Source organism: Sturnus vulgaris, chromosome 1, assembly GCF_052056855.1.
Source record: "Sturnus vulgaris isolate bStuVul1 chromosome 1, bStuVul1.hap1, whole genome shotgun sequence".
Classification (NCBI taxonomy): Eukaryota; Metazoa; Chordata; class Aves; order Passeriformes; family Sturnidae; genus Sturnus; species Sturnus vulgaris.
Window position 1 is genome coordinate 61,350,849 of NC_142243.1, and position 22,848 is coordinate 61,373,696.

Below are 22,848 nucleotides of genomic sequence, written 5' to 3' on the forward strand. Positions count from 1 at the left end.
AGCACTATGTCTTAAGGTGTGCAATATATGCCCAGGTAAACGTATTTACAAACCCAGAGAAGTTAAAAGGATGCTATAGCATGATTGAAATTTCAGGTTGGATGGAAAAACACACAAATAGAAAACCTTGAAGATATGAAGATGCTTCCTTTCACTGCCCATAAAGAAAACCCACTGAACATATATGGTTATGAAGATCTGTTCCTTTGCCCCGTTATGGCCTGAAAGGGCAATAAGCAGAACAGATTTGCTACCTGAAAAAATCTATGATTTGGTATTATGTTTCTAAAATTACAGCATGCAGCCTCTGCATCATACTGCAGGAAAGAAATGCTCCTGCTGTCTTGCAGCCCTAACACTCCACAAATCCCAGGACACCTCAGGCACATGCACATCAGTTCTCCTTGGGTGGACATTCCCAGAGGAATTACACTGCTCAGGACACAGAAGTCAGTCTACCCTGCTCTGCAGAATATTTCCTTAGGAAAAGGATAGTCAGTTTCCCCTAGGAAACCAGGCTAAGAGTTATGGCAACAGGGATTGCAAGCCATACCAGTTTGATATTAGTATGTAGAGGCTATTAATCTCTCATGGTGGAGATAACTAAGTAATACTTTATTAAACACTTCCTTATCAAGATAAAGACTATACTTAAATTCATGTATTTTCCTATACACAATTTCCCACCCATATGTAGTTTCTTCTATAAATCTGAAGGGAAGACTAGGCTGGCAAATTCACTAAGTCAGGCAGCTAACAGTCCCTGGAACAGCCTTGTATACATTAATGTCACACAGACATTTAAGATTCACGTGCTTGTACAGGTATACAACATTTGGCTTCAAAAATATATCTACCCTCTGTGTGTGTCAGGCCCAACATAGTCTATCCATGATTAAAAAGAAGAGAGACTAACAATGTTTTAATGATAAATGAGACCTGGATCTGTTGTACATCTACAACAGATGTACAACAGATGTACAAACTGTTTAAAATACAAGAAAGTGTATTTCACGTGCTCACCTTTGTGCAGTGATTTTGTTTATTATTTTAACAAGTTAGGCAAAGTGAAACTCATCTCTCTTATTTGTGTATGTGTTGGGGTTTTTTTTAATCCAAATAAAACAGGCAGTAAACAAATATTGAGACCTAGCAAGGACAGAATATGGGCTTTATTCTACCCATCAATTAGCTTTAAACACCTGTTCTTTGCATAGTCACATCTGTCCTGCACAACACGACCTCCCTCTCCAATTTTCAGACCCCACATATTGCTTTAAGTAGACACAGCCAAGCTTTGATGTTCAGAGATTCTCAAAATGTGAGACATGGTAAAGCAGAATTCCTGAAGGTGTCTCTCTGTTAAGTGACTGGAGAAAGGCACTCGTTATAACTGAGACAAGACAGTGAAGTAAGGCTCATAGCTGTTACTCCCATTGACATCACCTTAAAACCATAAAATCATAAAATATTGTGAGTTGGAAGAGACTGTTTAAAGGTCATCTAGTTCAGCCCCAGGAACATCAACTAAATCAGGTTGCTCAGAATCCAGTCCAACCTAACCTTAAATATTTCTAGGGATGAGACATCTACTATGTCTCTAGGCAACTGTTCCAGTTTTTTACCATTTCCAAAGTATAAAAAATTTTCTTCCTTCTAGCTAATCTAAATCGACACCCCTTCAGTTTAAAATCATTACCCCTTGTCCTGTAACAGGAGGACATACTGAAAAGTGTGTCTCTATCTCCCCCATAAGCCCTCTTTAAGAACTGTAAGGTCATGAGGAAGTGTCTCTGGAGCCTTCTTTTCTCCAGGTTGAACAGCTCCAACTCTTTTAGCCTTTCCTCATAGGAGAGGTTTTCCATCTCTCTGATCATTGTTGGGGTCCTCCTCCGGATCTGCTCCAACAGATCCATTCTTTCTTGTGTTTGAGAACTCTAGAACTGGACACAATATCCCAGTGGGGTCTCATGAGAGTGGAGTAGGGGACTGGAATCATCTCCCTCGACCTTTTGGCCTCGGTCTTTTGATTCAGACAAGGACACAGTTTGCTGGGCTGTGAGCACACTCCGTTGGGTCATATTTAGCCTCTTATGCACCAGAACATCCCCAAGTCCTTCTCTGCAAGACTGCTCTCAATTTCTTCATCCTCCAGCTGGTATAGTACTGGCAGTTACCTCAAGCCAGGTGCAGAATCTGGCATTTGAATCTCCAGCTTGTTGAACCTCATGAGGTTCCAATGGGCCCTTTTCTCAAACTTGTCCAGGTACCTCTGGTACTTTAGATGAGCCAACCACTTGATCTGGTGTCACCTGCAAATTTACTGAGGGTAAATTCAGTCCCTTTGTCTATGTCCCTGATAAAGACATTAAGTAGCACTGGCCCAAATATGGACACCTTCCTCAGGGGCCCACATTGGGTCCCCAAGCTGTTGATTACCCTGTGGATGTGACTGTCAAACCAACTCCTCCTTCAGTGAACAGTCCCTCCCACCAGTCCATCTCTCCAATTTAGAGAGAGGATGTTGTGGGGAACCATATCCAAGGCCTTAAATAAATCCAGATAGATTTTCCTAAATCCAGGTTAGATCCCTTCCCTTGCCCACTGATGTAATCATTCCATAGTATAAGGTCGCTAAGGTTTCTAGATCAGGCAGGACTTTACTGTGCTGGTTGTCTCAGCTCACCTCCCTTTCATGTGCCTTAGCATGGCTTCTAGGAGGATCTGTTCCATGATCTTCCTAAGCATAGAAGAGAGATGGACAGGTTGGTAGTTCCCAGGATTCTCCCTTCTACCTTTTCCTGAGATGGGTACCATGTATCTCTCTTTCCAGTAACCAGGGTCTTCACCTGACTGCCACAACTTCTTGAATATCATGGAGAGTTGGCTTGGCAATTACATTGGCCAGTTCTTGCAATGCATTTTACTTCAGTCCATGGACTTAAGTAGAATCACTTTCCACAGGTGGCCATGAACCTGATCTTCACTTACAGTGGGAAATGCTCTCCTTGCCTGGTCCCCATCTAATAGTTCATCCACACAAGAGATGTGTGTTCAGTGCTCTTCAGCACACACAGGGCTTTGTTTCTTTGGAAAACTAGGCATTTACTATTTATTTTGTGACAACAATTTGTTTTTATTTCCATCTATAAAGCCCCCCCAAAATGCCACATTGTACAGTAACATCTATATTGATATAATACAAAGGCTCTGTGATGTTTATAAAGCGTTTTAACCTGTATTAGCAAAACTGTTTTGTTAAATTACATTTCCCAACTCATCAGTCCTTTTTATGCTATACCACTTGAAATGCTGCATTAAATGTTTAAAATTATCTTGACAATGGCAATGTAAGGAATGCTGCTACCCATATATTGTCAGAAATAAAAGCTGACAAATACTTAGATCTCTTGAAATTAGAGATTCTAAGTATCAGAGATACAAAGTTTTTAAGGCATTAAGTACCATAGGCCATCATAAAAGGAGGATCCAGGCTCTGAAACCCTTGTCCTGAATCATTTAAATGTGAATATTAAAGAATGAAAATCCACTATGAAATTACAGGGTTATTTATATAGACTGGCATAAATTCATTTTATGGTATTATGCTTTTAAACATCAAGCAGTATGAACAAATACCTAAAATTGCTACCTAATATAATGATTTGATCAAGTACCTTCAAAACAATAATTATATGAAGAGTGAAATAAGCTTCACAGACTCAGGTATAATCAAAATCACTGTAGTCAGAGAAATTTATCCAAATCAAGGAACATTATTTTAAACACAGGTATGTTTAATTCAAAAGAAGAGTAGAGCACAAATTTTCAACAATCAACAAATAAGCTCAAAAAGCATTTAGAAAAATCGATTCTGCCACTCACTTTGCTTTTTCTGGGCACACCAATTTTCACATTCCAGTCAAAAATCCATTGTATGCCATATGGCTTCCCTATTTTACCTCACTTTGAGAGACAAATTTTCAGAAAATATGTTTCCAAGAAATATATGGCAATTGCATATCAACAGCATTAAATAAAGAGTAGAAAACATAGCAATATATAGATCTCACTTTAAAACATAGATATATCACTCTACAACAGCAGAAATCACTTTTTTGCAAACCCCTGGTCAGAGTTCTTCCCCTTCATAATTAATTAAGACTAGACAGTTCTCAAGACATTACATCAATAGGAAAAGCTCTAACTCACCCTTGCATCAATGAAGCACATCATCTGACCTAAAGTGCAATTATTCATCATTAAATCACTTCCAAATGAAACAATACCAACCTTCAAAGACATCTTCATGTAATGAGCTGTTTTTGCTGACTAGTTACAGACTTTCTGCCTAGTAAATAATCTTTTAGGGAGGCTAATGAATATAAGAAATTAAAGGAAAATCCCGTCAATATTATTTATGGATTTCTTTTTACGCTCTTTTTCAGTACAAAGATACACAGCATTACAGAATCTTTCAGTATCAATTTCTGTCATCAAACCCACACTGCAGATTTAATCTTAAAAAGATATCTTCTCGATAATAAATGAAGTAAACTTAGTCAGACCTGAAAGATGTTTTCACCAGTGCCTCAGGACTGTCCACTGGCGGTAGTTCATCTGCTAAAATTTCTTCAGGAGGTCTAGGGTCATTGATAATGGTCAGCTTTGGCCTTTCCTTGTGGTTGCTGGCCAGCCCACCGATAATGGTATTCCATAAGCAGTTTTGTGATTTAGACCCTGAAAAAACAGAGTGAGAAGGAAAATAAATTCATAGGCTTATTGCCCAGTGTGTCAGAATTCTGAAAAGCAAAGGTGGTCTGCTATCATTTTTCCTTTGCATGACCACAGTTTGGGAATAAGCCTGAAAACCTGAAAACCTGAAAAAAAGTCTGAAGTGGAAATAAGCACCAACATCAGGGTCATTCCAAATGCAAAACTGAAATACTTCCCATAAAAATATTTTATTACAGAACATGAAGCTTTCACACCTCAATAAAAAAAACATCCTCTCCACATCACACTTAGGTTTTAACTTAGTATGTGTTGATGTGGGTCTTTAGCCAAAGAACTGGGAAAAAAATCAAAGTAACATATCAATACAATACTCATCATTGACATTCTTTAGACTAGTTAGTAGTGGTCAAATTATAGGTAAGAGGTCACTGCAGGATTAGTACCAGCAAATATATTTAATTTCTGTCAAACTTCAGCTTTTCACAGTAGATATTCAAATGACAAAATATTTATATGGATTTTTTTTTTTACATTTATTTAGAAGTGCCATCAAGTGGCTCTTGCATGTCATTCAGAGAATTCATGCTTATTTTTAAGTCTAGTTCCACCTACAAAGTACAAGTAGCATCCTTCAATCAGACATCCACCCTGCTGTAGAAGAGAATACATGACTTAAATTTTGTTAAGTGTCTGTTTCACATTTTCAAATATTTCCAAAGAGTTTTTGAATAAATCAGGCATTTCTGAAAATCCCAGCAATACTCCCATACTGAACACCTCTGTCATATTCTAATTTTCAAGTATTCTAGAATGATACATGACTGAACTAGAAGACCAAATAAGAACAGGTAGGTACTGAAATGCTGATTACTATTTCAGATTTCCCATAACAGAGGTGCAGCAAGCATTAATCTTACCACATTCCAAAACACTAATACAAACCAACTCTGCTAGTAGTCATTCTCCAAGGGCTTTATAGCAATATGTAATTTTTTTTTTTTTAATCTGGAAAATGGGGTATCTCTGAAGCCAGCAACTGATTTTAATTAGGAACTATACAGGTAAAATTTTCCAGTATTTTCTCAGGTTTCAGATCAGTTATCCAGTGGACCTAATACATGGATTAAGGGTTACTTTTTGATGCAATACACACTAAATACAAAAGACAAAACCAACCAGGAGAGCTGTTACCCCATGCCTCAAGAGAATAAATCACAAAAATCTATGCTGTCAGAAGCAGCAGTATTTGCTGCTATGGACAGGAGCCAGCAGCACTTTTTTGCTGATTGTCTTAAATATCTTATTTTCACACAGTCTAAATTTTATAAAGACAGAAGATCAGTAATAATTCTCATCTACTTTCCACATCCCATAATTATGTTCAGAATTATTTTCCAGGTAATCAGGAAAACTTCATACTCTCTTTGCTCTTGAATTTGAGCAACTACCTAAGGTACAAGAACTATATTTACCCAGAGTTGCAGGTAGCCTTGAGATTCTGTGCCAAGCCCTGTGCTACAATAGCTAGAAACATAACTTCTCACATGGGCTAGTCCAAAGCCAAGTAATGACTACACAGTAACAGCAGAAATAAAAGCAACATCTATACAATATTATTACTCAAGGGCCTGTAATGGTACAGCTGTTCTGTAGATAACTGTTTAGGAAACTTTTCTGTCTAATCATCCAGAACCCACTCACACTCCAGCCATCCAAGACTTTCATTGTTTGGACTGAAGCCCCTTTGCAGAGGACAGCTCCAGTGAATTGACAGCACCCCACTTGACTCACTACTTACATTACAATCACACAGTCAGAGAAGATTTTTCCTCTCCAGCTTGTCCCCAGGTTTCCCATAGCACATCTGGCTCCCATGCTGCTCCACACTATCACAGCTGAATCTGGGTGTCTCCAGGGAGGTATCCCAAAAAAGAAATCCCTGGATTTTTTATCCTTACAGTCTATGCACCCATTTCAATGGTGATATTTATTCTGAGGTCTTCTCATCCTTCACTGGCTCCTGCCAGAGTCTCTGTGTAACTGGCCACTCTGACCATTCTCCCCTCACTAGACTATGCTCAGGTCCCCATGCCCTTTTTATACAAATGGTCATGTCTTGTTGCCTGGGGCTGTCTATTTCCCCACACCCATGGCACAAGCTGTAACTTGCATGCCAGGCTACCTGCACTAGGTAGAATCCTCAACAGTCTTCATTTTTTTTTTATTTAGCATACCTGCTAATACATTAAAAGGGAAAAGAAAAACCTTTCAAGAAAGTTAACCACTACTCTTACATACAACACTATTACAAGTAACAAACACAGCAAAATAAATGCTAGGATGATTTTCATAGGGCAGAGTACAAGACTACTGATTCTTATGCACAAGTGCTTAAATAATTACCAATACAGAAAAGCATTCTCAGGAGTTAGTTATTGCCCAACTGGTTGGTTATCCACTACTCATTTGATGTAAGAATGGTGTATCCATTTTTCCTAACCTAAAATTTTAACAGCAAAATAGGAACACCCTGAAACAGTAAGGCCATTTAGAATCATAGAGTATCCTGAGTTGGCAGTGATCCATCAGGATCATTGAGTCCAACTCCTGGTGCTGTACAGGACAGTCCCAAGGATTATATCATGTGCCTCAGAGCATTGTTCAAACGCTCTTGAACTCAGAGAGGTCTGGTGCTGTGACTACCTTCCTAGGGAGCCTATTCCAGTGCCCAATCTGGTACTTTTTCCTCTGGGTAAAAAACCTTTTCCTGATATCTAACCTAAATCTCCCCAGACTCAGCTTCATGCCATTTCCTCAAGTCCTGTCACTGGTCACAAGAGTGAAGAGATCAGTACCTGCCCTTCCACTTCCTTCATGACGATCTTGAAGACACCAATGAGGTCTCCTCTGTGTTTCCTCTTCTCCAGGGAAAACAAAACAAGTGATCTCAGTCACTTCTCCTAAGGCTTTCTCTCCAGACTTTTCACCTTTCTCGTGGACCTCTCTGATAGTTTTATATTGCGGTCCCCGAAAATGCACCCAGTACCGAGGCCTCTTTGGAGCACAGTAGAGCAGGACAATCTCTTCCTTTGAAGGGCTGTGCTTAATGGAAACCCCATTAAATCCCATTAAACCCCAACACAGTTGGCCCTCCTTTCCTCTAAAGCACACTGTTGACTCATAGTCAACTGGCCATCATCCAAGGTCCCTTTCTGCAGCACTGCTCTCCAAACTTTCATTCCCTGGTGTACACACAGTCACAGATGCCGTGTGTGAGAGGCTGGAAGGATTGCAGGCTCAAAACATTTCAGGCACATGCCAGGGAAGGGGAAGGTTGGGCCTTGCTTTGATGAGGTGATGGCCTTGCTTCACACACCCCATCCCTGTAGACCTGTATTCCAACCCCATGGTGGCTGGCAATCCCTGGCACACTGGAGGCAGCGTGCTACAACCCACCCCTGGAGTCCAAGTCTCAGCCCAGTGTAGCCAGATGACCAGAAGCCCCACCTTGGGGAAGGGCCCAGTAAAGCCAAAGAGTACTTAACCCAGCACTTGAGGCATGCACATGACCTGACCCTACCTCCTCTTGAAATTTCTCTCAGTGGAATGCTGCTGCAACCAGGACTGGCATCTATATTTGCTCTTTTCTCTATCTTTCCTCTCTCTTTCTTCTTCTTCTAATTCCCTGCTCTCAGAGTTTCTAGTAAAATAAAATCAGATGTGTTTGGAGTTTGCTAAGTTGAATGGGCTAAGTTACTGCTTGGTGAAATGTTCTATGTTGATTGAATGCTTTTGCCAAAGTTCTCTGATTTTCTGAGGTTGCCAGTAAAGTTTTTTTGTTTTGACCTCTTGAGAATATCTTGTTGGTATATCTCCACACATCTAACTCCAAGTACTTAAAAAGAAGCAAGCACTTTTAAGTGGCTTATCAAGCCAGTTTTAGAGGCCTTACACCATGCCCCAGGTGCAGAATCCAGCATTTGACTGGTTAAAATTTATATGGTTGCTGATTGCTCAACCCTTGAATTTTTCGAGATCTCTCTGCAGAACCTCTCTGCCCACAAGGGAGTCGACAGCTCCTCCCAGTTTAGGGGCAACAGCAAACTTACTTAATATTCCCTCAAGTCCTGCATCCGAGTCCTTAATGAAGAAAACTGGGCTGAGGATTGAGCCCTGCAAAACCCCACTAGAGAGGTCATTAGCTTGATGTTACTCCATTCCCTGTAACTCTTTGTGTCTGACCTGTGAGCCAGTTTCTCATCCATTGTGTAACATGATTATTCTGTCGCACGCTAGACATTTTGTTGAGAAGGATCCTGTGAGAGACAGTATCAAAAGGATTGCTGAAATCCAAACAGATTACATCCACTGGCTTTCCAAGATGAACTCAGTGGGTTACCCGGTCGTAGAAGGAAATCATATTCAACAAGCAGGACTTTTCACTCACAAAACTATGCTTGGCTGTGACCAATCACTGCATTTCCTCCAGTTTTTCAATACTTCTCAGAATAATCTTTTTCATTATTTTACTAGGCACTGAAGTGAGACTGGCAGGCCTGTAGTTTCCAGGGTCCTCCTTCTTGCTCTTCTTGAAACTTGGGACAACATTTGCTAGCTTCCAGTCAGTTGAGGCCTCTTCAGATTCCTAAGACTGCTCAAAAATCATCAGAATAGGTTTTGCAATTACATCAGCTAGACCTTTGAGGATTCTTGGATGAAAGTCCCATAGATTTTGAGGGATCTAGCTGAAGAAGCAGATCCTACACAAATTCAGGTTCAACTGGGTCTTGATCATTCTCACAGCAGTGGTCCTCCAGCTGAGGGCACTGAGACCCCCCTTGGTCCACCATCCATGTTGAAGACAGAGGCAAAGAATGCATTAAATGCCTCTGCCTTTTCTATGTCACTGTGAGATGACCATCCTCATCCTGCAATGGGGCAATGTTATTTCTGCACTGCCTTTTGCCAATAATATAGTTTTTTGAACTCTTTTTATTGTCCCATACCTGTTGGCCAGCTTTAGCTCTAATTGAGCTTTGGACACACAATTTTTCTCCCTACAGCAGGAAGCAGTATCTCTGTATTCTTCCCATGTCACCTGACCTTGCTTCCACTGCACATATATCTTCCTTTCTCTGCCTTATTTCCAAGACAAGATCCCTGTTCAGCCAAGCCAGCCTTCTGCCTTTGCCTGATGGACTTCTAGCATTTGGGAATTGCTTACTCTTGTACCCTTAGGAGATGATGTTTAAAAAGTAACAAGCACCGATGCACCTCAGCACCTGCAAAAATGTTTTCCAAGGGGATTTTACAAACTAATTCCCTGAGCAATCCAAAGTCTGCTCTCCTCATGTCAAATTGAAGTTTTGTTGGCACTTTTCCTCCTGTCAATGGAGATTTCAATCAAGTTGTGGTCACTGTGGCCAAGATCACTTTGCTCATGAGATCCTCTCTGTTGACAAGCACCAGATCAAAGAGGGTCTCTTTTTGACTCCCTTAGGACCTGTTCCATAAAGTTGTCATCCAGGCTTTTAGCAATCTTCTGGCCTGGGCTGGACCAGCTGTGTGAAGCTCCCAGTTGATGTAGACCAAATAGAAGTCCACTATAAGGACAAGAGCAGTTGACTTGGAAGTGTCTCTTTGTTCATCAAAGAATAATTTATCAGTATCATTGTCCTGGCTAGGAGGTCTATAGTAGATTCACATTAACATTATGACATTAACATTATTTGTTTATCCCTTGATACTTATACAGATACCCCCAACTGTGCCATTGCCAACTGTGAGTTCCATACATTCTGACCCTTCTATTATAGGACTCATCCCAGCAGGTTTCAGTTATGCCAGTGATATCAAATCTCTGGGACTGGGCCAAAGCCACCTCTTGTTTGTTCCTCAAGCTATATGCATTAGTGTAGAAACATTTCAGGCATGGTACATTGTAGCTAACACTTCATGAAGCAGATTGAGGGATCCTATTAGTGCACAGCTGCTTCTGGTTTTTGGCACACCATCCCATTGTTCATCACTGGCAAGCCTGGTATTTTCCCTTTCCCCCTTCCAAGCTTGCTTAAAGGTCTATCAACAAGACCTACTAGCTCTTGTGCTAGAACTCTTCTTCCTTTCTGAAAAAGGTGCATCCCATCAGATGGCAGTAGAGCAGGTGTTAAATAGATCATCCTATGATCAAAAAAAATAGGACTTTTCCTTCCTAACACTAGGCTTGGAACCAAACATTGACCTGATGCATTCTTATCAATATTATTTCTTGTTACCAGAAGGGCAAAGGAAATCACTACCTGTGCTCTTGATTCCTCAACTAATCATCCCAAGGTCCTGAAGTTTCTTTCAATTGCCCTCAGACTTCTCTTTGTTATTTTATTGCTGGTGGCTTGAACAACCAATAACAGATTGGTTGCAAGCCTTGAGAAAACTAACAAACTGCCAGGCTGATGGATTTATCACAGGCCTACAGCCAGGTTGTGTGTGAAGGACTGAGCAAAGATTCTCACACTAAGTGTGTAAGTACTGTCTCAACTCTGCAATAAACAGATTCATTTTTCTGTCAGCTTCTGAGTCTCACATTCATATACCAACAGGGTTACATAACAGAACATCAGTTAACTCAGTCTGTGTTTTACCTGAAATCCATCACTTGCACACAATGGTGATGTTCTCCATCACAGAAGCTTTAAGGCTGAGAAAGACCATGAAGTCCAGCCACTAACCAAGCACTGCCACGTAGACCACCAGACAGGGCCATGTACCACATCTATATGTTTTTTGACTACTTCCCAGGATGGTGATTCCAGCATTTTCCTGGGCCTGTTCCAGTACCTGACTGTCTTCTCAGTAAAGACATTTTTCCTACTATCTAATGTAAATATTCTCTGGCACAACTTAAGGCCATATTCTCTCATCTGGTGACTTGTTACTGGTAAAAAATCAATCCTCACCTCATTACAGCCTCCTTTCAGGTAGCTGTAGAGAGTAATAAAGTCTGTTCTTAGCCTCCGTTTCTTCAGACTAAATAACCCCAGCTCCCTCAGCTGCTACTCATAAGACTTGTGCTTCAGGTCCTTCACCAGCTTCATTGCCATTCTTTGGTAATGTTCTAGAACTTCAATGACTTTCTTGTAGTAAGGATTCAAGGTGCAGCCTCAAATCATCAGGCAAAGTTATTATACTTGCAGATTTCAAGGTGTTACAGCTTTTTAAGACTAAATTAGTGGCCATTAGGAGGATTAGTTCATATCTATGTGCCCATTGTGTCCATAAAGCTTGGGTTGCCTACATTACTTGGGTCTCAACATTACTTCCAGCTTACCTGGGATATGGACTATCACAGAATGATTCAGGAAAAGGAGGCAGCTCTTCTCCAATACTGTTGCTCTTTCTGTCACTGATTTGGTATAGGCTGGTGATCCCACTGCAACTGGATCTAGTTGAACTGAGTGATATATACAACTGGTTTATGGTGAGGTCCATTGGCTATACCTCATGTTCATGTACTTAAAGATTAAAGGGATTTGATTTAATCAGGGAGTCTGAGAGCTGAAGCAGATGCCAAAAGCTCCAAAACCCCTTTGATTACTTTAAAAGCTCTCACTGAGCCCCATGCAATAAAATCTAACTCTTCGTTTTTGGTTTTTTCAGAGACTTCATCAATTCTCCTAATACAGGAATTCACAGCTAACAAAATCCCACAGCTCCAAGAAAGTTTCATACCTGCTTGTTCACAGTCAGACATGGGAGTTTAATTATGGCCTGTATTCTTTCTGGGTCTGTGTGAGGAGCCAATTTAGTTTTGATTTAGTCACTTTAGTTTGTCTCAACCCTGGTTGTCGTGGTTGTCAGAGACGTGGGGGTAGGGAGTGTACACATGCAGCTTGCAGGAGGCAACCAGGAGTGGGGGAAGCCTCATCTCTAGGGGGACTTCGCCTGGCAACACCTCAGATGAGGCAGTCAGTAGGTGACATCGTCGAGGGGCTTCTCCAATCCGTTCATGAAAGGTGTCCACCAGCGGATGGCAAAGAAAGGTTGGACTGGGACAGTGGTCATCTGTCCGCGGGCAGACTTTGAGAGGGACTAGGGGGTATAACTGCGTTATACCAGACTCGCTGCTACTCGCTGGGGTTCACTGCTGTTTATCGGTTTGCCCTCTCCCTCCTTTGCCCTGGCCCCAGCCTGCCCTCGCTGGCTCTTGGTCGCCCTGGCACCTGTGCTGCCTCCCGGTGTCCCTGCCCGTGTCCCTGCCCGTGTCCCTGCGTTCAGCCCTGCCCCGGCTCCTGGCCGTGTCCCTGTCCAGGGTCCTGGAGCTCGCAGCTCCCTCTCGCAGCGAGCCCGGAGCCGTCGGGGCGGGAGCCGCGCCCGTGGAGCCTCCGGGAGCCGCGGGCTCGGTCAGAGCCGGCCCGGGCACTGCGGGCAGCGAGCGCCGCCCCCAGCCGGGACACCGACCGCACTAAGCCACCCTCTCTCCCCTCTCCCCCACTCCTTTTCCATTTCCCTTCCTTCTTTCAAGTCTTTTCCAGACCTCTTTTGTTTGGGCAAGTCCTTTTTCCTTTTGTTTTTCGTGACCAATAAACAGATACAATGTTTGCCTTGTTTGAATTAATTTCGGCCTTGACCATCTATTTTTAAAAGAACTCGCAGTTCCTCCCAGTGGAACGCGACAGTCTGTCATTCACCGTCCCTTTACAAAAAAAAAGATAAAATATTGTAACTTTGTTTTGAGACAGCTGAAGTTTAGATAGAGGTGCAGGCTATCCCTTCTTTGCTAGGGCAATATATAGAGTATACATCTAGTGCATCTGGTATACAAACATTCTCATCTCTATTTTCTAATAAGAAGTCATCTGCATGTTGTCCAACAACAAATAATGTTATACCTTAATTGCAGTGCAGCAAGTGCCAAAATTCTCTGCAGATTCCCTAGCTTTACCTCTTGAAAACCACAACAAAAATTTAAAGCATTTTCTTATCTAAATTTTTTCCTTTTTAAAAATTCTTTGCATATTATCCTCCCCCCTAGAAGAAAATAAACAAGAACAAAAAAAAAGTGCTTCCCAAGTTAATATAAATAACACTATTTTGAAAAGCGGAAATGCTTCCTGCTGCTGCTGTGACCATGCTACTAAACTGGGTCACAGGTGATGCCCTCCATTTAGGAATAAAACCAATAAAATCTCCTTGAGAGCAACTACAACAGATAGTCTTCAAATATTATTTGCATGTTTATTATTCTCTTAGCTAATATAAATGTACATGTAGAAAAATGTGCTTTTAAAAATATCTTCAAAAAGTATATATAAGATATCATTATAAACAAGTACTAGTTCACAGAAAATCTCATACATATGTTGTTTCAGCTGATGTGCACCTTCTGAAAAACCCAGTCTTCACATGGCTTTTTAAGTTTACATCCCAACAATAAATTCACAGACAATTATATATATAAATCTGAATTCACATAAAAAGTTAAGACAAAAATACCACACATTTTGAAGATGAGTGTGCCTCTCCAAGCAGGTCTCCCTGAATCCTTCCTTTGAAGAGTCTCCATGTGCACAGAGTAGCAACAGATCAAAGTGAGGAACTAGCTAGTGTTTTGTGGGCTCACCAGAAATGTTTCATCTGCATACCAATTGCTTATTTTTTAGTTGTGAAAGAAGAAAATCCTTTAAGAAGTCCACAAAAATGTCAAATAGACCCTTAGGCTAGACTCTTGAAGGAATCATTGTAGATTGAAACACTGTCTACAGCTCACTATATTGAAAAGTTTCACACATAACCTTGTAAAATGCTTATGAGTTTTTACTGGCACAAATAATTCCTAAAAGTGGTTGGGCTGTTTTCTTGATGGTGTTTGGTTTCGTCAGTTTTTCTTAAGTATAAACAACTCAGCCTTTTCTCTCTGAACCAAGTTCAGCCAAATCCACAAAACATTTTTTGTGTTTGCAAGGAAACCTTCCTGTCTACCATCCGGGATTCACTCCAGCAGTCACACTCTCACCACCTGAGATTTTCACTTCTGCGACTGAAGCCCCTTCACAGCAGCCAGCTCTGATAAGCCAACAGCTTCCCTGCTTGACTCCCTACACACAGCACTCTCATACAGTCAGACAAGACCCCCCTTACCTGCTTGGACACGGGTTTCCCATAGCAGTGTCAGATATCTGGATCCTTAAAATAATTTGATCTGGTACAGACAAAAAACCAGCTTGAGCTGGGTGCTGAGGAGGAGGGATTCTGAACCAAGCAATCCCTGGGCTTTTATACCTTTACAGTCCATGTGCTCAATTGTCTGGGGTCTTTCTGCTGAGCCATAGGCTGCCCAGCAAGCTACCTGCACTAGATGTAGTCCTCAACAACTTTAATTTTAAATCCTTGTGAATAAGGTTAAAGGTTTGCAAAAATGTTTCCCCCTCATTTTATTGTACCCTGTGAAAGATGGGTACATTACCTTACAGCTGAGCTGGAGGCTCAGAATGCCATCCTGTGACTGTTCAAAATACTGCACTGTAGATGTAAAGTATTTTAATGTTTTGAGCTGCACTGCCCATGATGATGACAAATGCTCGCCTCCTTTTAGGAATGAAGAGACTTTTTTCCTACTAAGTGATCACAAATCACCATGAAACTGCACATATTATGATTGGGATGCCCTATCCTTATCCTCATTTCCACATATTCTATCCTATCCTTCTAGTAATTCATATGGTCACAGTCATGGTCAGTTGGTGTTACATTACCAAATATTCCCTTTCTTTTTATTCAAATTCGGGTCAAATCTCAAGCCATAGTTTTAGTTTTTAATCTTTTTGAGTGAAGCAAAGTGATAAAGGAGATACCACTAAGGTTTAATAACATTTTTCATGTATTATTTCTAAGAGTTGACACAAAGCTCTTTGTAAGCACCATAGTGAACTTCGGTGTCTTTGAGACATTTATAACTTTTATGCTTGAAATTATAGTAAGGCCAAAATGCCCTCCATTCATTTAAATTTGCCTCAACTCTGTTCAGTAAGACTGAAGTTCTGCAGGTGACTTTTCCAATCAAATATTATGGTTCCTCAGTTTACTACTGTAAATGACACATAATATAGGGCAGACACAATATGAGATTAAAAGAATTATTAATTTTTTTTAATTTTTACAGCCAGTATAGAAATCAATCAGTGAAAAGGAAAAAGGCTACTTACGGGCAAATTGTAAAAGCGGTCGTGGATGTCTGTCACCTGTCTCATTTGCAACTGAAAAAGAAAATACAGTGAAAAAAATGCATTAAACTCTATTGTTACAGTAAGATTAATGATAATACGAATTTTTATGCATACACAGATGGCTAGGTTTAAGAAAATTTAAAGAGGTAAACACTCTAAAATTACTCCCTTTAGTTTCAATCAATCTGTTTCCACCATTAAGAAATTAACATGAGTAGATAAAAGTGGAAAAATAAGTTTAATAACAAGTAAAACAGCAACAGGCAAAAAATGACATTAAATAACAACTAGATACAAAATCATTAAATTCAGGGGGAAGAACACCCCTATAGGCACCGACGTGGATACATCCAGCCCCAGGGACCAGCTCAAGCTTTGCACTGCTCATAGATTTTGCAAAGTTCACTCTGGAACAGTTTTTGATTGTGAAATGCAGTTTTTCCAGGTGGCTACTGTCACCAGCCCAAAGCTACCCGTTCCAAAGCAGAGCCTTCAGGAAACGCTGCCAGGAGAGAGAGATGGCTCCCTGCATCCCACCTCAAACTTGGAAAGGGACTGCAGCAACACCCCCACAGCCATCCTGGTTCCATTGTCTGGCTGCAGGCTCCCAAAGAGACAGTAACAATTTTTGGGCACAGATAGATATGGAATACAGCCACATTTTGGGTTACTCACAAGAATAGGAGAAAAGACTCTTCACAGTAACATCAGTTGAATGAATGAGTATGGTAAGAAAAAAGCAAGATTATTGCACCTATATAAATTAAATGTTCCAGTAATTTTGGAAGCCCAGAGGTTGCTTTAATAGCAAATCAAATGAAATTCCTGTGCAAAGGAATCTTCCAGCCTTTGGAACTGCACATAGGTATCACCTAGAATAAACACAATTCTGTACAAATCCTTCCTTTTTTTCTGCCTCAGATTCATATTGGCATAGCTTAACATTGCTGGGACCCTGCTTGTACACAGTTAGTCGAGAGCATAAACAACTCAGTGAAATTCTCCCAATATTAAAATAAGGCTGAAAAAGAGAGGAGTTTTCAAGGAGAGTAGTTACTATTCATGATTTTTTTTTTGTAGCTAAAATAATCATGAGGAACAACATTGACAGGCACATCGGGAAGAGAGCATAAGGGCACATAGAAACTTTGAAAATTCTTTGATTCCTTTGAAAATGCTGTTTTCTAGACCAACCAAGCTAAGAAAATCCATAAAAGGATGCAAAAGATCAGAACTGTGACTCACAGGTTCCTAGTAAGATAATGTCAAGTAAACTGTAATGGACCTTTTGAAGTCAGAAAATATTTGATAAAATTTAATTCTTCTGTCAAGGCTTAAAGCAGTCAGTTTAAATTTGACATTATTTAAGACCCATATCACTGTAATTGCAGCTTTCTTACTTGCTCTTCAATCTCTACCTGATGATTAAGATGGCTCTAGCATTCACTTTAGTGAACAGAGGGACTTAACAAATCACTGACTCATTTTGCTCCCATTAGCCAGCAGATGGTAGCCTTAAGACACTGCATGCCTATCAGCCTAGGAAACTCTCCACGCTGGCCAGAGCAAGGACCATGAGGTATCTCAAGAAGTATGAGACATCCTTCTTTAGATTAAATCCATCACTGTGACCTGAAGCACTAACCCAAACTAAATAAGCTCTCCTGGGACATTATATGCAGATATCGGAGTGACTGTACAGAGTTATGCTGGTCCAGAGTCAAAACCAGCTCTGCTTCAGGTGATGGCATGAAGGAAAGGCAGCAGCGTCCTCCATGGAGCTGGTATCAAAACAGTTATCTAACAGTGACATCAAGAACCATGCCAGAAAATATTGCTATAGCAAATATGTAAAGCTCAAGCAGCTAGTCTGTCTTTACCTCAGAAATGACAGTTTGCAGAGGGTAGGCTGAGAGATCACCAGCCAGTCTCTTCTGGGGTCCTAGGTATCTCCATCACAGCAGAGACTGGGCAAATTCATAATATGCACTGATATCTTAACTGGAGCATCAAGTGAACAATTAGATGGGCCTGCTAAGGGCCTTTTACCTCTGCTAATTATTTGCTTTAGAATAGTTCTTCCACTTTGGTGGCAGATGGCACTCCGTGGGCAGCAGGGCCTTCAGGTGCACAGGTCTTAACTTTGTGCCACCCTCCAGGTTGTCACAACAAGAGCACTTCACCTAGGATCTGTGTTTGGCAGCTCAGCTCCCAGATTCAGAGCACCCAGCTCAATAGGTGTCATTAACCCCTAAAAAAAATCAACATTTTCCAGTTCCAGGATGTATAGGTTTGTTTTCAGTTGGCAGTGCTTTCTAATGACATCAGATGGTGTCATACACAGAGTAAAGCTCTTCCATTTAGAATACAACCGTGCAGAGCAAAGGTGCAATGAGAACAAAAAAGCAATGATCGGGACAGAAACACAGGGGATGCTAAATCTGCATTACTAGAAATATTCCTGGTAAAACTGAGATAATCTCTGCCTGGGAATTGTCCAGACCTAATGCTGTGTGAGCAAGGGAAAGGATTCAGAAACAAAGAGCATTTCTGCATTTGCTCACTGTGAAAACCTTAGAAGATTTTACTTGATGCAGTTTTTACAGTGGAAATTCTGCATGTTTATCCTACATATAGGTAAGTAAGAATTTTTCTCCAGATGGCCTGAAATCTTCTCAACACTTTGTTTATTCAAGTTTATTAAGAGTAATAAGCTTTTGGGTGAAACCAGGTATGAACTATTAAAGGTGGAGAAAGAAGATTAATTTCTGACAAAAAAGTCACAACCTACACCAAAGACGATTTCTAGCATTTTCAGATATTTCCTATACTACTGTCCCTTTAGAAATACTTATTCTCCAGCCACACTCTACCCTTATAGACTGAAGTCTAGGCTGATTTTCATCTGATTAGATGAGACTATCAGCATGAAAATTGTGGATATTTACTTTATTTTCCTAAATGGGTGACAAGTTCCAACTTCCATCAGACCATTTTCTAATTTTTTTTTCATACCATACACATACATTTTGAAGTTATTTTCCATTCCAACCTGGAAGCAAATAAATCTCAGTGAATGGTATAGCATAATGTAAGTAACTTGTAAGTAACTGCTGTTCTTTTAGAAAGACAGCCTTTAGAGGCAGGAAAAATCATCCTGTAATCAATCCACTATGGGAAAAAATTCACATGCTTTCTGTACTTTCTTAGTTTCTGTTTCTAGGCATAGACAGATTTCTCCCAATTCAAATGTTTTATGTTGTATTGTAACTGACTGGAAAGTTCAAAAGCTTCAAACTGCAGTTATTAAAATGTCTTCATGAGTTCTTTGATTAACATAGATCACTCATATTCAAGTTCACCATATGCCCACCTTATAGGCAGGTTCATTTTATAGTGATTGCCCTTTTAAACTATTTCCTGCAGTTTGCCATCATTTTCTACAGAAGGTATCCATTTAAACAGTATGCCACCTCAGTCAATTTAGCTTTCAAATATCCTTTGCCTAACTCCTAGTACAATGTAAAGAAAAACATACCACTTCATAGCATTGTTCATCAACACCAACAGACAATAACAAATCATCTATGTTTGTCATTAAGCAGCTGAGAGTCTGAAACAAGAATGTCAGATGTTTTTCACCCACCAGTAAAGACATTCTTTCAAGGAGACTTCTTTTTTTTAATCTGTCAAAGGGCAGACAAACTTAACTATAAATTTCACGCTTTTAGTAAATTGTTAGGAAGAGGAAAAATACATTCGTTAAGGTAAGAACACAGATACACACATACACAGACGAATTTACATTGAATACACAAACTGGATAAACTCTTCAGTAATATTATCTCTGAAAAGTCCAGCAGCTTTTTCTCTAAAAGACTATGACATTAGATGTTTTATAAACGTACCAAACACAATCATAAAAGTAGATTACTTTTTATGCTTACCCATCTTACATTATGAGATCTTGCCAAAACCTGATTGCAGTGTCAGTTATGGCCTATCATTTAATTTGTTTCACTTTTTATAAACTTGTTCTTGTACAAGCAATCTCTTTAAACTGAAGGTTTTTGGAAGTTTTTTCTGTTGATTAATCCTCATCTAATTTGGTAATGGAAAGACTGAATTTTCTCTTTCCACCATCTTTTTGTGGACTGAGCACACCATGACCATTCAGTCTTACCTCAGAGAATAGGTATCTTCATATCACCTTTCCATCTTCATTGAACCTTTTCAGTGTCAATTCATTTTCCCACAGATACCATCTGCAAACATCCAAGGTAACTTGTTCTTGCCAGGTCACATATTAGTGGGTGGCTGTGACACATCCATCATATAAATAATGGAGCAAGTCCTTAACTACCTGATCTTTCACTCCAAGAATTCCACAGACTGAATATGCCCCAGCTCTGCAAGTTCACAAAACTAATGGCTCTGGCCACACAAGTTTTAGGCTGTTCTCATTTCCAACCTCTTCCATGTGAGTCTTTAGAGTGCAAACAGGACAACCCCTTTGCTTCTCTGGCCATATGCACACACACAAACCTCTTGGAACACCCAATTACCATCAGGATGTGATTGATCCATAATTGATTGCTAAAATCCTGAGAATGGACAGCAGAAAAGTTGTGAATCAGAAGATGACAGAAGAATAACTATATAAATATATAGACATTCTCCACAGCAAGAGAAGTGGAAAAGTTCTTTTGGCTTCTGGAATATGACCTTTGTTTCTTTCTATTTTTTAACCTCGAAGTGTCCTGGCTAATTTTCTACACTTATAGCTGTCCTGGTTGCAGCCAGGACAGAGTAAATCTTTGGCAGTCAGTGGGAGGGGGCATGGCTAGGACATGAAGGTTATTCTGTCCCACCTCACATCATTGCTGGGGTGGGGAAAGGGACTTTCTCCTGGGGAGAAGGGGTTCCTTCTAAGGGAAGAAGTGTAGCAGCTGGAACAGTGGGGTAGTGCTGGTTCTTAGCTGGAGGGACTGCTTTGGATGGTGCCAGTCCTGAGTTGAAGGGAGTGGTCAGGGTGACATAGTGTGACTGTGGTCAAGTCACAAGCTCCATGGTGAGCATTTCTGCATGTGAATCACTCTCTCTTTTGTACCCTTTTATTATTGTTGTTACTGCTCATTTTCTTATGTCATTGCTGTTGACAGTAAATTGTTCTTATCTCAACCCATGAACTCAGCCTTTTGGGCCTCCAGTTCCCATCTCCAACCACCACAGGGGGGGAGGGAGGGAGGGAAAGGGGGAGCAAATGAAGTTTGGAGAATCTCAGTGGGGGCAATAAATCAGCGGCTATCATTCCTTAACAATGACAAAAGCAAACCCACTCACACATTTCTCCTGAAGATAAATATAAATCTGGAAAAACACGTCTAGGTGATATTTCCGTGGAGTGAATCTAAGCCACATAGATGGAAATAAACAATGTGTGTGGTGGGCCCCCATGCTCAGCCCTACCTGCAGCAGCCCTACCCACTGGCTCTCTACCCAGTGTCCTTTAGAGCCTCTGGGGAGGCTCAGGGAGGCCCAGGATGCTGTCCCTGCCCTTGGTTGCCATGCACTGGGCACAGCTGCTGGGCAGCCCTGATGCCTCCTCTGCCACTTGGCTCTCAAGGACCAACCAATGCTGTTACTCATCTCTCAGGCCACAGCAGGACCCAACCCTGCAGCCCAGAGACCACCCATAATAGCAGACCCCTCTCTGCATCAGAGCTAACCTCCCTGAGACCGTGCTGCAAAGGATTTGATCTGTCTGGACACAAACCCTTTTCCTGGAGCACGAGGGGACTGATTTTGGCAATTGCAGTTTGGTGTAAAGCCAAGCTCTATCCAGTGCCATAGGTGTGGATGTGTGGTGCCAACAGACCACCATGGATTTTGCACAGGTTTGGAAAACAAGTCAGAGGAGATAACACTGGTGAGGTGGAAAGGTCAGTCATTTTCAGACCTCAAACATTTAGATTTGTGCCCAAAGGACACCAGTTCACAAGGAACTTGTTCACTTGATTGATTTATGAAATCTAAACATGCACGTAAGGCTCAGTGTGAATCCCATCACAACCTTTAAAACATTTGTTTTACCCATGATCTTATGCTTCATGAAATAAGCTTGCGTAAGTCTTATCAACTCCAAATCAGCACCAATTTCTTTGATAACAATGATCTGCTGTGCTGGCACCAGGAGCACGTGACCCTCTGCCACATGCTCACCCATGAAATGGCTGCTCTGCCTTTAATACCTCTGGTGTTTATCAGGTAACCCTGGCCCCTCCCAAAGTCCATCAGTCAACTCTTCTTCACTGTCCATTGGCGGAGACTTTCCTGTAACTTGGTTGGAGGTGAGGTTGTCATGCTGTGCCTCCTTAGAAACAAACCTGACCTCCCCCCAAATGCCCCCACTACCAAGATTGTCCAGTGGCAACAATATAAGGGAGAGGGGAAAGAGGACTATGGGGAGAACAAATAACTATACATCAATAAAACCCCTTTTAACATTTTGAGAGCCAACCATCACATTACACATCTATAACATTCCCCTGCTATACCATGGAGTCCCTTCCCACAGGAGCAGTTCTCCATGAACTCTCCAACTCCTCCAACTCCTCCTCCTCCAACTGGTTCTAATCTCATGAGCCACAGTCCTCCCAAAACTGCTGCAACGTGAGTCCCACCCACAGGGAACTGTCCTGACAAAACACTCTTCCACAGGGTGCAGGCTGCTCCAGCCTGGAAGCAGGGACCCCTCTCTCCACTGGATCACAGCCCCCTCTAGGCATCCACCTGCTCCAGCATGGGCACCTCCCCACGGGCTGTGGGTGGATCTCTGCATCCCCCGTGGATCCCATGGGCTGTGGGTGGATCTCTGCATCCCCCGTGG

General features: G+C 41.2%; 1 protein-coding gene across 4 annotated transcripts in view; it reads right to left on the reverse strand.

The window, feature by feature from the left end:
- The window catches only part of PDE1C (phosphodiesterase 1C), a 288,097-nt gene that overhangs the window by 242,665 nt on the left and 22,584 nt on the right, over positions 1 to 22,848 (reverse strand). For all 4 annotated transcript variants that reach the window (XR_015804815.1, XM_088167961.1, XM_088167971.1 and 1 more), the window contains exons 2-3: positions 15,939 to 15,989; positions 4,569 to 4,740 (exon numbers count right to left, since the gene is read on the reverse strand). Coding sequence is in view for 3 of the 4 variants with exons in the window: in XM_088167961.1 (XP_088024087.1) it covers positions 4,569 to 4,740; positions 15,939 to 15,989 (223 nt within the window). In the remaining variant the exon portion in view is untranslated. The remainder of the gene's footprint in view (positions 1 to 4,568; positions 4,741 to 15,938; positions 15,990 to 22,848) is intronic.